Genomic DNA, 16,776 nt, shown 5'->3' on the forward strand with positions numbered 1-16,776 from the left:
TTTAATTTGATGAAAAACACTTTGCAGAAATCATGCATTTAACGCTTTTTAAAAACCTCCAGAGCTCTCCTTACGGCCACTAATAGCCTTCTATATGGTCCTACTACCTCAGTTGTCACTTTTTGGGGGTTCATGATGGTTTCCCCACTTTTTCATGCCCTTCATCGAGGTCGCATTTTGTAGAAAGGTTGAGCACCCCCGCAGCAACTACCGTGAATTGGCATTTCTAATTGAATCTCGCATTTCCTGGGTGCGCACATGAAGCAAACTCACTTTTGCAAACTCGACACTTAATTGAATTGACCCATATATTATTCAGCTCTGTAATATACATCCTTTGATATATTGCAGTTTTAAATACTGACTTTACCTATCCTAAATTTTGGATCTGGACTTGACCATAACTAATGCCATCCAAGGGTGTGCTTAGGACCTCTATACAACCTGGCACTGCTATACGCACCAGCGATAAGCGGGCCATACCACCCAACATTCCAGCAGTCAGAACAAACACCACAATTGGTACTTATACCCCCTTTACACCAGAGCTAAAACCTGGGTTTTTGCTGTGTCTACCCAGGTCGCAACTCAGTGTAAAAGGGTCCCTGAAAAATAACCCGGGTCAAGTGACCCGGCAATCCAACCCAGATAGCTACCAGGGTCTGACCCAGGATGGACCTGGGTAATGGTGCAGTGTAAACAGTGCAACCCAGGTTATCCAACCTGGGTCATGCCTGAAATGCGCTGATTTATGGCTGTGGAGCAGTCACCTACCACTTTTTATGACCTCACAAGTTTAGCAGGGCAGACCCATGTTCAGTGTGAATGGGGCTGACCTGAGAATAACCCAGATTGATGGTGCTGTAAATGGTGTTTGACTTGGGTTGGAACCATGTCTGAAAACCCAGGTCGGACCCGGGTTTTTGGTGGAAAAGAGGTATTATTAAGTTGCACCTTCAAACATTTATTGTTCAATCTTTTTGAGTGCTGAGAGTAAATTAAGCAGTGTTGCATTTACTTAGGTAAACAATTCCATTGCTTGGTATGTCAGCCTTTATGGCAAATATATACAAGTTATGGGTGCAAACATACACACGTGTTATATGGCCATATCATTTTCTGCCACTTGGGGTTGCTCTATATTGTATAAAGAATTTTCTTTCTCTTGAAAGGTTGAACTCACAGCTAGAGTGCCCTAATATATTTTAAACCCACAGACACTAACACACAGACGACTGCTGCCTTCATTTCAAATGATAAAATCTGTTAAAATGAATTCTAATGCCATTTAAATGTATAGATGTAAAATAATTCATACCTCAACATATTGTAAGCTTTGTATGATCTATTGAGTTTGCAAAGTCAAGGAACTAAACTGTGCTACTGACTTTATTAGCAGTGATCTTGTTACTGTAGATAAGGAATAAAAATTCTCTGACTGAACAAATTACAATTTAAATATAGTTTTGAAATAAAGCAAAACCATTCAGCTTTTTGCTCAGGCATTGCGTATGGCACTCTCAGGTCTATACACGTGTATAAAGAGTAGTGATACTTTAATGTGTTACCATATCATTCTTTTTATAATTATTCTGTATGCAGCGCTAACAAACTACACAGCACTTTACAATCAATGTTAATTCATTTACCAGATCTTCCAGTCAATGACTGCACGCACAAATGAACACAAAGGTCAGTTTGGTCAGAAGCCAGTTCACCTACAGTACATACAGTATGTAGTCACAGGGACAATGTGCAACTACAAATTCTAGATATTGTACTGGGTGGATTCAAACACAAGACTTTGAGTAAAAATTGTCTATTAGTATATACATATTATATAATATTATAGTATATACTCATACAATAATATTTAATTTTATGTTCTGCTTATAGGGGAAAAAGAATTAGGTTAATGTTGGACTAGCACCTTCCTCTGGAATAGCCTATATCTATAAAATAATTTCATAAGGTCTGTTCCGTCTCCTCAATGCGCACGCCCAGCAGCTCCAACTTCGCTAGGGAGGTGGGATAGAACTAGGAAAGGAGGACCAACCACTGGGGCCAAATAAGTATGGGAGGGGAAGATGAGTAGCTGCAGCAACGAAAGCAGCAGAAATGTGGGGTGGAGTGGAGCAGGGGGAACAAACCAAGGAGACCCAGTGTGTGTTTGTGTGTATGTATATATATATATATATATATATATATATAAACACACACACTCTAGTAAAGGGACACCTTAGTGCCTGACCATTGCCCCACCCTCAGCTCCGCTCCCCGCGCTGACCCATCCTGCCCCCTCTCTGCTTTCTTCTCTGTTCCTCTATCCCGCAAAAGCCTGCCACTGTTCCGTCCCACCCCTATGCTTGTTCCCATTGGCCTTAGTCCTCCTCTCCTGCAGGACTAGGCTATATCTGTCTCCCTAGCAATGGGAGCTGTTGGATGGGGGGTGCCCATCCTGGCTCCCACTGTGCATGTATGTATGTACTATAAAAAATGCTATTACATTTAGGATAACTGAAAATGACCTTTTGTGCTCATTATTGGTATTAATAACCATTGGCTTATGTGTGGAGAGTTTCCAGATACTGTATGCCATTTATATAAAGAGAATGTGGACAGACAATGGTTCCTCGAAGTATGCAATAAGACCAGTAAGATGCCATCTCCTCACTTAGTCTGCTTGTTCCTTTCCTCATTGGCTTGCTTGGAGCTGTGAGGGCTTGTGCCCCATCTGCTGCTCCAGGTACAGCTGCATGCGGCACTGAGGCAGTGCTGGTGTCCTATAGGGGAACAGAGACATGGAGAGACTGTGATACAAAACACTAAGGGGCATATTTATCAAGCCTATATTTCATGATTAATTCTGCCAAAATGTAGGGCAAAATTTACTAAGCGGCAGGTTCTAAACTTCGGCGGTTTGGTGGCGGTTTTGCTATCTGCAGATTTACTAAGGCCAAAACCACCGGGGTTTGGAACTCGCCGGCAAACCGCCACCAAACCGTCGGGGTTTAGAACCCGCCGCTTAGTAAATTTGCCTGTAGACTAATAATGATTGCGGCATGGCTGCGATTATTAATCCATAGGCCCTTTAACACTCACTGTAAAATGCTCTGTTGAGTATTTGATGGCTCATTGATGACTAGCAGAAAAGGTAAGGTTATATTGATCAGGGCTACCTCATTTATCTGCAGCACAGAAAGGTGTCTTCCAGGCGTAATACTAGAAGAATTCCAGTATTTACAGTAATGTGTAGGAGGATTGTGGCCACTTAGAGGGGGTGTACACTGTATGTACAGTGTCCCTATGAAAAGCTGATCGCTCCTTGACAAGAGTTTGGCAGCAAAGGTCTGAAAAGTGGAGGCAGCTTCCAGCGCAGTGAAGAGCAGAATATAATTGGTTGTGAGTATCTGCTAGGACTGGATGCTGCCTCCCCTTCTCAGCCATCTCCTACTGATTGCTGACAAAACCATTGATCCATGTTTTCAAGCAAGTTGTAGAGTAAAAACCCTCTCAGCCAGGCTATTTTATTTATAGAAGATCAGATTTAAAGTTGAAGTACAAGATTATGGGGTCCAGTTACTAAGCAGTGTTAGGAGACAGAGAGAAAAGTGATAAGGTGCCAGCCAATCGGCTCCCAACTGTCATTTTTCAAACACAGCCTGTGAGATGACAGTTGGGAGCCGATTGGCTGGCACCTTATCACTTTCTTATCACTTTTCACTCTGTCTCCTAACACTGCTTAGTAAATAGACCCCTATAGCTCTTAACATAAAAAACATAAGTTCACATATTTCAGTGTTTATGCTTCAGTGACCTCTAGCAATTACACTTTGAGGGCCCCATTTAACAACGATGCATAACCCCATTAGCACTCGCTGAAGAGGTTATGTCATAATTTCAGTTTTTAACAAACAGCTGTGATCTTAGATTACCGCTAATTGTCACCGCATTGCTCTCGCCATTATTAGATGGCGAGAGCGATGCGGTCGGGACCCGGCAGCACCTTTCCATGCTTCAGCAATGTCTTCCAGGCACTGCCGGGTCCTTGCTGGGTTTCTGTGTTATGCTCATGGCAGAGAAACCCGTCGCTGGTGGTGATAGGATACTACATTACAAAGGGGTTGATAGTGATTTCACATTGGACATTGTTTGTCTTGTATGTGCGGTCTCATTGCTTTTGAGAAAGGTTTCATGTGATGTCTCCAATTGAGGTATTTTACATAGGCTTACTGTATGGGCAGATTAGAAGATATTCTTCCCTCTATTTCTATACACACTAATGCTTTTTCTGATGGCACCCATTGCTCGGAACTTTTTCTTCCAGAAACAAGATGTTTGTCTACCCTCATCGCTGGTATATTTTAACAACCCTGCCTGGAACTTGTATCACCAGCATGTACCAGCTGCTTTATAGACCTGAAGACACCTGGCTCCAGGTCCTTCATCAAGCTGGAGGTGAGTTTGGGTATCGGAACCTTTTTACATAGCACTAGTACTTTTTCATAGACAAAAAGCACTGATGCTATGGCATTTGGCCAATTGTTGTCAGGACTAACATCCAATAATTAGACACTGTCTTTATACCTGTATGTCTCCTTGTGTACTGTAGAGAAGTCCCTATCTCCTGTTAGCTCTAGGTTGTCCTTTGCAGGCTTGCAGGTCCTCACCAGCTCCCCCTTTTTATATATGAATGTTGTCCCTGTTGTGGTCTCACTGTCAAGCTTTACCTATGGGTAGCAGTAGAGAAATAAAATTAACAAACAGAGTTACAGTAATAATGATTGCCTTTAGTGCGTGCAGTGATTTCTAGCCTCACCAGAGGTCGCAGCGAGACACCGCCCATGGGATCTCCACACCGCAGTCGAGGTTGAACGCCCCAATCCTTGAACACACTTCTGCTGTGGGTGGTACCATCAAACCTGGCATTTAGTGGTCGGAGGACTGACCGCGGTCGTCTGACTGGCTCCAAGGGCTGTAGCTCAGGTGGCAGAAATGCCAACTAAAACAATACATATGGTACACATGTATGTGAACATAGTAACAGACAAACAATATAGCTGGTTCAACATAAGGAAAAATATTCATAAAGAAGAGAAAGTTGGATATGTAAGGAAGATGGGGAAACTGTGGCACTATCAGCAAGTTGTCCTATGCAGCAATAGCTCAGTGAGATCCGTGCATGCATCAGTGTGTAAAAAGCTTGTAAAGTGTTAAACTTAAAAAAATATTACGTGGGGGATAAAAGACATAGTGGTCCCCCGTAATTTGCACAAACAGCACTGGGCTCAGCGAGCCGCTCCTGATTTTGAAAATACGGGGAACAAAAGACGTAGGGTTCCCCCGTATTTTCCAAAACGACCACAGGACACTTTCATGTGGGGGTGTAATGCCACATCCAGGGGAACCCTTTCACCCAGTCCCCCTGCAAAAGCATTATATCTGACCACTAGTTAGCCTAGGCTGGGGATCCCTGGGGAAGTGGGGAACCCCCAATAAAGGGCTACCCCTCTCTAGGGCACCACAGGACTAGGCTGATAGCCCAGGGCTATCCCCGGCACCCCTGGTCGATTGTGTATAAATTAGATATAATAACATTGTCCTTTACATGAGAAATACAGGTCCCAGCAAGCCTCCCCCGCATGCTGGTAGTTGGAGAACCCCAAATACCAGCATGTGGGGCATTAAGGGTTCGCTGGCACCTCTAGTTCACCTGTAAAAGAAATATTAAAATAAATAAACACAAGACACACAGACTGTGAAAGTATAACTTTATTACATTCCCACTCACACTGACACATACGCACCTACAATCCCTGGACTCGTCCTCTTGTCCATGTAGGCATCCACATCTTCTTAAAACAAAAAAAGCCAAGTCCTGACCCATGAACATAAGTAAGGATGGTACTTCCTGATTGAAGGCTCACTGAGCTCAGCCGCAGCATTTCTCTTAGAAATTCCTGGGCTGAGCATTCATTGGCCTCCGCCTCTCTCAGCCAATGAATGGTTCTCACCATTGTCTTCAATGGTGAGAACCGCCAGGTTACTAAAGGTGCTGGTTTTGGAAAAGACAGGGGACCCCTACATCTTTTTTCCCCCCGTATTTCCAAAACCGGGACCGGCTTGCTGAGTCCAGTGCTGGTTGTGAAAATTATGGGGGACCACTACATCTTTTGTCCCCCTTATTTACAAAACCAGGACTTGCTCTGAAAAGTCCAGTGTTTGATGTGCTTTTAGGACATGCACTCATCATCTCCAGCCTTGACCACTAGTTCTCCTCTATGTTGCCTCTCTCCACACCAATCCATCCTCACTGCTGCCAGTCTCATTCACATCTCCAGCCACATGACATTTGCCTCCCCCCTCTGCAACCACTGCTGCTTCCTTCACTGCCTACCTATCCCCTTCAGAATCCAGTTTAAACTCATCACCCTAACATACAAAGCTCTTAATCATTCCATCCTCCCCACCTACATCTCCAACCTCATCTCTGTCCACACTTACTTCAACCCTCTTCTACTCCAAATGCCACCTCCCCTCTACTCTAGTCACTTCCCCCAATATTTTCCTCAATATTATCTCTTGCGGTGCCACCCATTGGAGCGCACTCCCTCACCTGGCTTTCCTCCAGTCTTCCCAGCTTTAAACAGTGTATTCATATATATCTTTCCATGAAAGCCTGCCAGCCTTCTTTTTATGTCCTTTCTCACTCCTTCCTCCTGCTCAACTTCCCAGATTCTCACCAACTGTCTACCCCATACTTGTAGAATGTAAGTTTTTGGGCAGATACTCTTCATTCTTGTTCTTCTCCTTGCACTATCCTTACCACCAGTGCTCCTTGTGTCTCATCTTCTTCTTTCAGCGACTCTGACTCCTGGATGCAGGATCATTGAGAGCTGTTGTGCCCTCTGCCGCTCACCACTGCCTGCTGACTCTAGCTACAGCAAGTTGCTCAACTCGTTCCCTCTACTTGTGTCTGTGGTGCTACTTCAGTGCTTTGTACACACTGTTGTGCACCATGGCAGATGACAAATAAAATATAATAATAACAAGGATATGTATCTGAGTGTAAGCGAACAGGTAGGCCATAATATGAAGCTTATGTGAGGATGCTTAGAAAGATCCATATGGACCAGAACATAATGAAAAACAAGAGGTGACTATCAATTTATTTTATCCTTGCAAAATACTTTATACATATAATATTACCTTTGTAACTGTAATCCCATCTACCTGTCCTCCCCGCTCTCTATCCATGGAAGTCAACTCCTCCTTTAAATGGGCTGGCTCAGGCCGAGGGTGCAGCAAAGGATCCCAGCCAGGGAACATCTCTCTCTGAACAGTCTGAAAGTCATTACTGATAACCAAGAAAAAAATGACAATGTCTGCTCACATAATTATTGGCATCAATGCCAACTAGTTATACCCTGTAGACATGCTCCAGCTATACTCACCTGCAATACGGGTTTACGGCCAGGTTGTCTGTGGGTGGAGGGGCTGGTCTGCTTGGTTCTATGGGGTGACTTATGGAGAAGTCACTTTGATACTTGGTCGTCAGCTTCGCTGGTGGGCGTTTGATTACTTTTTTCAGAGGAGGTTGCTTGGTTTCTTTTACCTTTTCCAAAGGCAGAGGGTGGAAAGTAGACTTGTTTGTTGTCATCATGTAATGTTCACCTAGACAAAAGTAATGTTGCTGAATGTAGATTAACTTGTGCATTGTACAAGGAGTGTGATTGAGAGAGTACAGAAGTCAGATCCCTTTAAATGTTCTACAAATCATATTTTATGAGAATATGAGGGCTTTGCATCCCCACTTGTGTCAATAAGAGGTGTGTCCATTCCTTTCCCTGCCAGACACTATGGGGCCTATTTATCAAATAATATATGCAGGCTATCGCCCTAAAACACCCATTTTGGGAGTGTACCTGCAACTTTGAAGTATCCCCTTGAATGTAACTCTAAGGGAAAGCAAAAGATGTCTCTGATATCTTCCATAGGTTTCTATGGAAGCTGCTAGGCTATCTGATTTAATAAGCTGCGGAAAGGCATTAGCTGCTGTAGCCGATGGGCTACACTTTGCAGAAATCACCGCAATGGTCGTCTGCACATGCGTGATGAGCAAATAGTACATGCATGGTAGGAAGAAAGGAGAGGTGATCATATTAATGATCATTTCACTTTTAACACATCACAGGGATGGGTTCCTTTTAGAACCCCTGTCCCTGCATATGCTTTTTACTACATTTGGGCAAAACCTAATTTCTTACTGTCGCGAATAGTAGTGACAACAAATTATAATCATCAGCTATGAAGCCCGATAATTAATAATTATGTACCTATGGGTAGGATGTATCGATGACATTTTCTGAAATTTACTGCAATACAAATGGATCCCCATATGTATTAAAAGGTTCACAGCGGATACTGGAGAGATTTGATGTCCCTGTTTGCATCAAGATCTGGAAAGCTTAACTTTACAGAGTTTGTGCCCGATAGGCAATGCCATCTATACAGTAGATGACATTGCCTAAAGAAGCCTTTAGGCTTCTTATCGCAAAAAGGCCCGGATTGGGATCCAAAGTACCCTTCCACAATAGTGGACACTAGCGCATGTGCAGCCTTATGGCTGCTTTGCACATTACTTCACCCAGGTCATAAACTCGGAGGTGAAGACATCACCGGGAAAGCTGGGTATCTTAGAGGTGTCCCGGCAAGAAGATGTCAAAGGTTTCCGGTGGACATTCCAGCATGTAAGTAGGCAAAGATGTCCGTTAAATAACGCATTATAAATTAGGGATGTGCAGGCTCGGATTAGCTAGGATTTTCCCGCCAAATTCAAATTTTTCCCGCCAAAAATCTGTTCTCAGAAAGAGGCAAAACATCATCTTTCATGGACAAACATCATCTTTCGTGGACTTTTGTCCAGGAATGATGATGTTTGTCAATAAAAGATGACGTTTTGCCTCTTGTTGAGACCCGATTTTTGGCGGGAAAAATCTGAATTTGGCGGGAAAATCCGAACTAATCCGAGCTTGCACATCCCTATTATAAAGGCGATCACTAATACATCTCGCCCTATATATGTTTTGTCAGGAGGATTTCAAAGACCTGTAACCAGTTCCACCAAAACAATTTTAATTTTACAGTACAGTACATCCTTTTTATTATACTATGAATTATTTATTCACCTTTTTAATAATGTAAGCAAATGGACCTTTACAAGCATAATTTCTGACAATCTTTTACATTAATTTCAATATTGCCTGCAGCATTCATGAGCTTTAATCCTCAGTATGGAGTACACTGGGATGCAGCAAGGTTTTGAAAACATTGTTTTTTTACGTTATATTAAAAGTGAAAATAATGGTTCAATATTATGACTGTATTGGGCATTATAGTTCTAATGTAAGATACCTATGTATGATACTCTAGAAAGCCTTCCCTCCAGCAAAAACATCTGTTTCCACCAGATATAAGATTTCAGCCAATTTCTCAAAAGCTACCGTCAGTGGTGGCTATTACTGGGGGGTTTCCAGGAGTAGCTACCTCACTAGCTATTTAACAAGAACAGCAGCAGTACAAGTACCACCGATGACCTCCGATCACTGTCACCATCTCCTATAGTAACAGTATAATATAAAATTCATTATTAAATACTTTTCCCTTTAAGTGGATCTGGAAACCTACAGTAAGTTCAGGCTGGTTAGGTAACAGGGCTGTTCATAGTTTGAGTCATCCGCTGGTGTGTGCCTACATAACTCTGCAATATCAACACCTGCACATGCATCATTTCCAACAGGTTATGGGCCCAGGCACCCACAGATCCAGAGATACAAGCTATGAGGACGCCAAGAGCAGCATACAGACGCCAACTTAAGCACATGTGTAGTGAAGACTGCATAAGGACACAGAGTGAAAACAGTGCAGAGTGTTTCTAGCGCAGTATAGTAGCGGTGTAGCTGATTAGAGGGGATGTGGTCATAATCCCGACCGCTGGGACTCTGGTGCTCAGAATGCCGGCGCCAGAATCCCGACATCTGTCAGAATCCTGGTGCCGGCATCCCAACCACTGGAATCCCGAAGGAAAGTAGCAGGGTTATTGGGAGGGTTAGGGTTTATTGTTAGGCACTAGGGGGACGGTTAGGTTTAGGGTGCGAGGAGGTTGGGTTTAAGCACTAGGGGGGAGGTTAGGTTCAGGCACCATGGAGGTAGGTGAGGGAGAGGGTTAGGATACTGAGCAACAAGTGTCGGTATGCTAACCCTGTCGGGATGCTGGTATTGGGATTCTGACCACTGGGATCCCAAACGCCGGAATCCCATACCCAACCTGATTAGTGTACAGAAGCTGCACAGGTTTTGTCTGTAAGTGGCATAGATACAGGAGCTACACTCATAATGGGGTTATCAAGCTAAAAGAATTACACAACATGGAAGATTGCTTTGGAAATGCAACTGAAATGTGAAAGGTTTTGGAAGGTAACTGTAGAACCAGGTGCAGATCCAAGCCAACATGACAGAGGGCTCTATTTATTAACATTATTTTTACTAAAATAAAAGTGAAAAAGGGTGTTTTCACACCCTTTTCACATTATTTTAGTATCACCTAAAGTTACTAAAGGGTAATTGGAGTAGAATTAGTAAAATTCTACTCCAAGCCCTAATTATCACTTATTTTTAGTAAGCAGATCGCATTTCCCATAATTCTAATGGGAAATGCGATCTGGCCAAAATTACTAAATATAACTTGTGAAAAAATACCGGGGAAAGCCCTGTGATAATAACGCCACCTGGAGGTGGCGTTATGCAGGGTCTTCCCGGGTTACCGGACTCCTGCTCTGCTCTAACGGGCAGAGCCCAGAGCCGGCCCCAGTGATCAGCTGTGTGGTCTAAACAGACCATACGCTGATACACTGTAAAAAAAAAAGAAAATTAGTAAAAAAAAATAAAATAACTTAGCTAAGTCCAGGGACCAGTGATTGGGGCTCCGGTGATGTCTCCTCTCTGGTCAGCTGGTCGGCGGGGGGGATCGCAGGGGACATCACCGGAGCACCGGTAGGTGTAATTAGGGAGGGGGTATCGCGGGTAGCGGGGCTTAGCATCTGGGGGTGGGGCTTAGTGGCGGCCGGTTGGTGTATGCGTAGGCACTTGTCATGGTATTTTTTGCAAAAATACCGTGATAAGGCTGCGGAGGGTATTCGCAGGGACAGAACTTTATCGCAAGCTCTGTACCTGCAAGGGATTTTTAGTAAATCCCTGTGATTTGCAATGCAAATTCAGTCGGTAATATCACACTACAATCTGCATTCAAAATGCGGATTGTATTAAATAGAGCCCATAGAGAGAGCCATGGGTACCATAGGCTTATGTGTAGAACAACACATGTACTCTATATGGGAAGAAGTCAGCATTGCAGACAGCATACCAAGATGAAGGTCTCATGAGGAAAATTAATTTAAGATGTGTATTACACAATACCAGGTTATGTGAATGCAGCAGTATGAGTGACTACATTATGTCAGTTACTCAGCAGTTAACATCTATTGGAGTGCAGGTAGACAATGAAGAGATCGCTACAGCAAAGTTACAGAATTTAACACCTGACTTTGACTTCCTGGTAGTGGCGTTTGAGGAAACCACAGCACAGATAACCACAGACAGTGAGAGTGGAATTACTGCAGTTCCAAGAATGTGTATTATGCGAGTCAAGTGCTAAGTTCAGCTGTAATAAGGAATGGCTCACCACGTTAACCAATTGTGACCCTATTACAGACAAAGGGATTGGTAATCAAGTGCTTACAGCTTCAAAAGTTGGATCAATTAAAGCCCACCTGAAAGTTGGGGCAATAATTAGCAACACTGAGGTCGTGGGTTCGATACCCACTCCGGTCCTAACTGTGTGGAGTTTGTGTATTCTTCCTGTGCTTGCGTGGGTTTCCTCCGGGTACTCCGGTTTCCTCCGACACTCCAAAAATATACTGGTAGGTTAATTGGCTCCCAACACAAATTACCCCTAGTGTGTATGTGTGTGTGCATGTGGTAGGGAATATAGATTGTAAGCTCCACTGGGGCAGGGACTGATGTGAATGGACAAATATTCTCTGTAAAGCGCTGCGGAATGTGTGTGTAAATAACTGGTAATAAATAAAATAAATAATGTATCAGATATAGGCACAAATCTTATAGCCATCAGTGTCCTTGAAGAGAGAGGTCACAGAGTTCACTTAGCTAAAGGAACATGCATTGTGTGAAACAAAAGTGTCACACTGTACTGGATACCAGGCATTTCTTCCTGGGTCTGGCAGCACTGGGGTCCAGATCAGTGGCAGGCATAGGGTGGGGAGTCTCCGGTGCTTGCTGCTAGTGTCTTGCCTCCGGCATCTCCCTGCCGGGTTGATGCTACTGTGAGTGCAGGTGGCCGCGGCTCACCCTAGGGGTTCGCACACCATCCTGAAGGCGAATTTAAAAGGCCAAGCACTAAAATTATATACAAAAAAAAGAGTACTGCTCTAGTGAATTGTGACTGGATGGCCTCTTGCCGACTCCCGATCATAGGTTGGGGATTCGATCCCCACTGGAACTTGGGGTATCAGGGATTCCCGCTTACCATCAGTGACCGCCTGTCACTGACTCCACCCACCACCAAACCCTACCATCAGTATTTTGAACTGCTTCTTAGGTACACTTAGGCTCCTACCTGCGGTGCCTGGAATTGCTCTGCTGCGTATGAGTCTTATAGCTGCGGCCACACCTCCTGCTTGGTGTCGGCTGTTCCTGCCTGATGCCTCGCAATGAACCAGGCTCTGCACGGTAGTTGGTAGGGGGCTTGAGCTTCGGAGACACTCTGCTCAACCAAGAACAGTAGGAGAACGGAATACTATTTGGCGCAATTCTGTTGGTCGCAGGATTCAGATGCAATCGAATAGGCAAAGGTGTTTATTGCTCAAAGTCTTACAGGGGTATTCAATATGGGAGCGATAACATCGTTTTTGCGTTAACATCGCACTTTTGACGTCATTATCGCAGGTTTTACTTTTACACCGTATTCTGTTTCAAAGACTTATCGCAGTTTTGAAAAGTCTTTGATAAAAAACGGGGATAACTTTTCACCATTGAATAGGTGTCGAAAAAAAGTGCAGAATTGGGGTTTAGGGGTGCAGGCTTAAAAAAAATAGCCTGCACCCCTGGGAATTACATTTAAAAATGAACTGTGTCAAAAAAAGTTTTAAAAAAAAAATAGGGACACCCCAAAAAATTAATTTAAAATTTGGGGTGAAAAAAAAAAATGGGAAAAAATTGTTTAACAATAGGGAAATAGGTTCAGGGCTATTCTGCATGTATGCGGCAGATGTTTTCTAGAATAGAATTATAGCGGCAGGTGCACAAATGCAGAATTTTTAAAAACTTACTTTACGGACATCAAAATATGCTAGTACCCATTTTCATGTACCCCAAATTTGATGGGACCACTTAAAAAAATGAATAAAATAACCTAAGTGCTCTTCTGCATCACTTCTTCAATGTCGGAAAAAAACACCTGCTGCGGCTATTTAAATCCCCGACTTTCAATTAAAGGCTAAAACGGGGGTACCCATAGTGTTCCCCCATGTTTTTACTACTTTAGGGGGGTCTTACAATTTTTTTAAGGAAAAATTCGTAACTTTACGCAAATCCAACTACGGAGTTTCCCGTTTTTGTTAATTTTATATTGAATACGGGTATAAGCGATAGCGCGCCCGATACTTTAACACAGGCAAAAACTCTGATATGAAATGTTAACTTCGACAGTGAAGTTAACGTTTCATATTGAATACCCCTCTTAAAAAGACTCGTCCCTTCGGATTGAAGGGGAATATCAGCATACAAGATGTTACAGCAATTCTTCTCTTTGATAAACACCAATACACAGGCTCACAGGTCCTGTATATATAGTCATAAAACATAATACAACATGGTGCAATCCTCCCACTGTTGGTCTTGTAAACCAATCAGACCATCTATCCCAAATGTAATTACAACTCATATCCCACAGGAACTGGTAATTTACTTTCATCCTTAGATATTTTGTCACTGTGTGATAAATTTATCAATGTAGAATAACCAGCAGTAGTATTCGCTTTTCTCTTCCTGCAATATTCAGGAAATCATGAAACAAACATTTTTTCCACAGAAGTGCAGACACACAAGACACAATCTCAGGGCCATATCAAAGGACGATTTGGCCATTTGACTCTCTTCACACAGAAAGCTTCCATTCAGGTCTCACCTGGAGTGCACTGACCACAACAGGTCTTTCCATTCATCAGACCTCCTGCTAGGAAATAACAACCAGCATCTAATTTCCTGCAGTCACAGAAGCTGGTCATGCCTTATACAGGCATGTCCAAGAAGTGCATTTAACCACATATAAAATATATTCAAACATGTCACAGACTATACGACTCTGCTTTATACACCAATGCATTGAAGATGCAGTGCTCTATCGCAAAATATGTGTATATTAATACATTATTATAACCCATGTGCAGTGTGCTTTTAAACTGTCCACTTTAACTGTTTCAGTGCTGGTCGCAGTGGGAGCTGGCTCTCCCTGTCCCCCAGCGTGCAGCCACACTCTACCCACACTCCCCCAGTGCAGCTGGTCCAGTGCACGGCATATAAAACATTAAAAGCACACTTATTAACAATCATCGACTAGCGCAGAGTACACATTTACAATGGGCGCCTATACATTTCAAATATGGCACCACAGCGCGATAGTTAACCCTTTCAGTGCTGCCGTGCATATTTTACCCAGACCGGCCACACTAATCCAGCTAGAATAACACTTAGGCCCTCATTCAGAGCCGTACGCTCTGAGCAGAGCGCACACTCTGAATGAGGGCCGGCCTCCATGAAAATGGAGCGTCCTCCTGGACGCTCGTATAGCTGTGGGTCACCACCCACAGGCTATACGAGCGTGCAGTTTGATGGCCACGATGGTCTTGACCATCGCGACCATCGAAACTGCGAGCCGGAGCCTGCGGTTGAGGTTTTCAACCGCAAGCTCCGGAGTGATTTTGGCTCTATCAGAGCCAAAATCACTCCCACTGACATCACTAGTGATGTCAGTGGGCCGGCTTCTGACGGGAGGCGTTCCCATGGGAAAGCCCCCGTCAGGGAGGCACGCCCCCGGCACGCCTACCAAAGGGGGCGTGCTTTCAATCAACATCGACAGCACGCCCCCTTTGATCAGACACAACGAGCGAAGGACTTTCCTTCGCTCGTCGCGTCTGGCGCATGCGCACGACGGAGCTCCCTCCGTCGTGCGCATGCTCAGTCCAGAACATCGACCCACTTGCGAGCGGACAGCCGCTCGCGAGTGGGTCTGAATCAGGCCCTTAGGGGTAAATTTACAAAGAATCGAGTCTGGTCGAGTTAACAATCTCTGGAGAGTTTGGGCATTTTTTCCACTCGCAAATTTACTAATGTAAAACACGGTTGAGAGATCTCCTTTGCTACGGGAAAATACTGGAGAGTTAGCAAACGCTCTTCAATTCACCATCAGCTAAAGTAGAGAACCTTTTCACTAGTGAAGATAGGATTCTGGAATTTACCAAGCAGAGAGTTTCTAAACTCTCATGAGGTGGGACAACTCTCCTGTAAAAACTTGTGAAATAAATTCACCTGCCTATGATCTGCGAGTTTGGCAGAAACATACAAAGATCACTGTGATCCATGTATGTTTCTGCCTGTAAATAGGTTTAAAAAGGTTAAATGATAGAAAACAAATGACCTCATCCATCTATCCACCAAGTGGCTACAGCCCGAGACGCTGACAGGACCACAAATCGTCGAACGAGTCGTGATGGACCGGTCGGTATCTGCGATCCCTACCTGCATCCTTGCGCAAGTGGGTGATCCATGCCGACCCTAAGTACACAGACCAGTTAGTCGAACTGGTGGAGAGGTACGTGGCAGCTGAGGAGCTGATGAGTCTTCCCCACCGAGCCCCGTTGGCGCACCGGCGAACTCCCCTCAACAATGGTAAGACTGTTCCTGGGGAGAAGGGTGCTGGGCGGTGGAATGTGCCTAAGACTGAGGGTGGGGAACCTGAAGACAGGCCTGCCAGGCCAGGAAGGTTCCTACCCCGCAAAAGACTAGACATTAAAGTGACTCAATGTTTCTGATGTGGTGGCTGCGGCCATATAGCAGCTAATTGTTCCCTTACCTCTGAGCTCATGCAATGTGATACTGCTTCTGTCAACTGCAGGGGGTCTTTCTTTGCACAGCCAGCCTGTACTGCTGACTGGCAGGCTGAGACAGATAAACACGTGTGTACTCACTGTGGAAGGCAACTGAGTAGAGGCTCTGTTAGACTCTGGTAGCCTGGTTACACTTTTGAGAACTGAGCTGGTGAACCCTTTGAAGCATAAGGGAAAAACTGTTGGTGTGACATGCATACATGGGGATACTCGGTATTATATTACTGCTGTAGTGAACATCGAGACGCCATGTGGTACCGCGGTAGTCTCTGTGGGTTTTGGTAACGGGCTTAATGTATGATGTGATATTGGGAAGAGACTTTGCTCACTTCTGGAAGTTATGGGAAAGCCGGTTTTGCACAGTGGTAAATCACCCTGCCTCGTCTGAAAGGGTGACTGATGTAGTGACAGAGTCAGAGATGTTCCCATTTTCTAGTATGATTGGCGAACTAGAGAATGCGGAGCGTGATGGTGGCTCGCCCAGTGTTGTAGAGCCCGTTGATCGTCTGCCTGGTTTAGAGGTCAGAATAGAGGT

The 16,776-nt window shown here is 44.2% G+C and overlaps 1 protein-coding gene across 3 annotated transcripts in view; it reads right to left on the bottom strand.

The window, feature by feature from the left end:
• Window positions 1-652: 652 nt before the first annotated feature.
• Window positions 653-16,776, bottom strand: part of LOC148513755 (uncharacterized) — a 34,795-nt gene continuing 18,671 nt past the window's right edge. For 2 of the 3 annotated variants that reach the window (XM_088481405.1, XM_088481404.1), the window contains exons 6-10: window positions 7,455-7,674; window positions 7,210-7,357; window positions 4,820-5,002; window positions 4,588-4,730; window positions 653-2,783 (exon numbers count right to left, since the gene is read on the bottom strand). In XM_088481405.1, coding sequence (XP_088337531.1) covers window positions 2,696-2,783; window positions 4,588-4,730; window positions 4,820-5,002; window positions 7,210-7,357; window positions 7,455-7,674 — 782 coding nt within the window. In that variant the 3' untranslated portion in view covers window positions 653-2,695. The remainder of the gene's footprint in view (window positions 2,784-4,587; window positions 4,731-4,819; window positions 5,003-7,209; window positions 7,358-7,454; window positions 7,675-16,776) is intronic. The other variant, XM_088481406.1, reaches the window with a different exon arrangement.

The sequence above is a fragment of the Taudactylus pleione genome, unplaced genomic scaffold (assembly GCF_031769625.1).
Source record: "Taudactylus pleione unplaced genomic scaffold, aTauple2 ptg000270l, whole genome shotgun sequence".
NCBI lineage: Eukaryota > Metazoa > Chordata > Amphibia > Anura > Myobatrachidae > Taudactylus > Taudactylus pleione.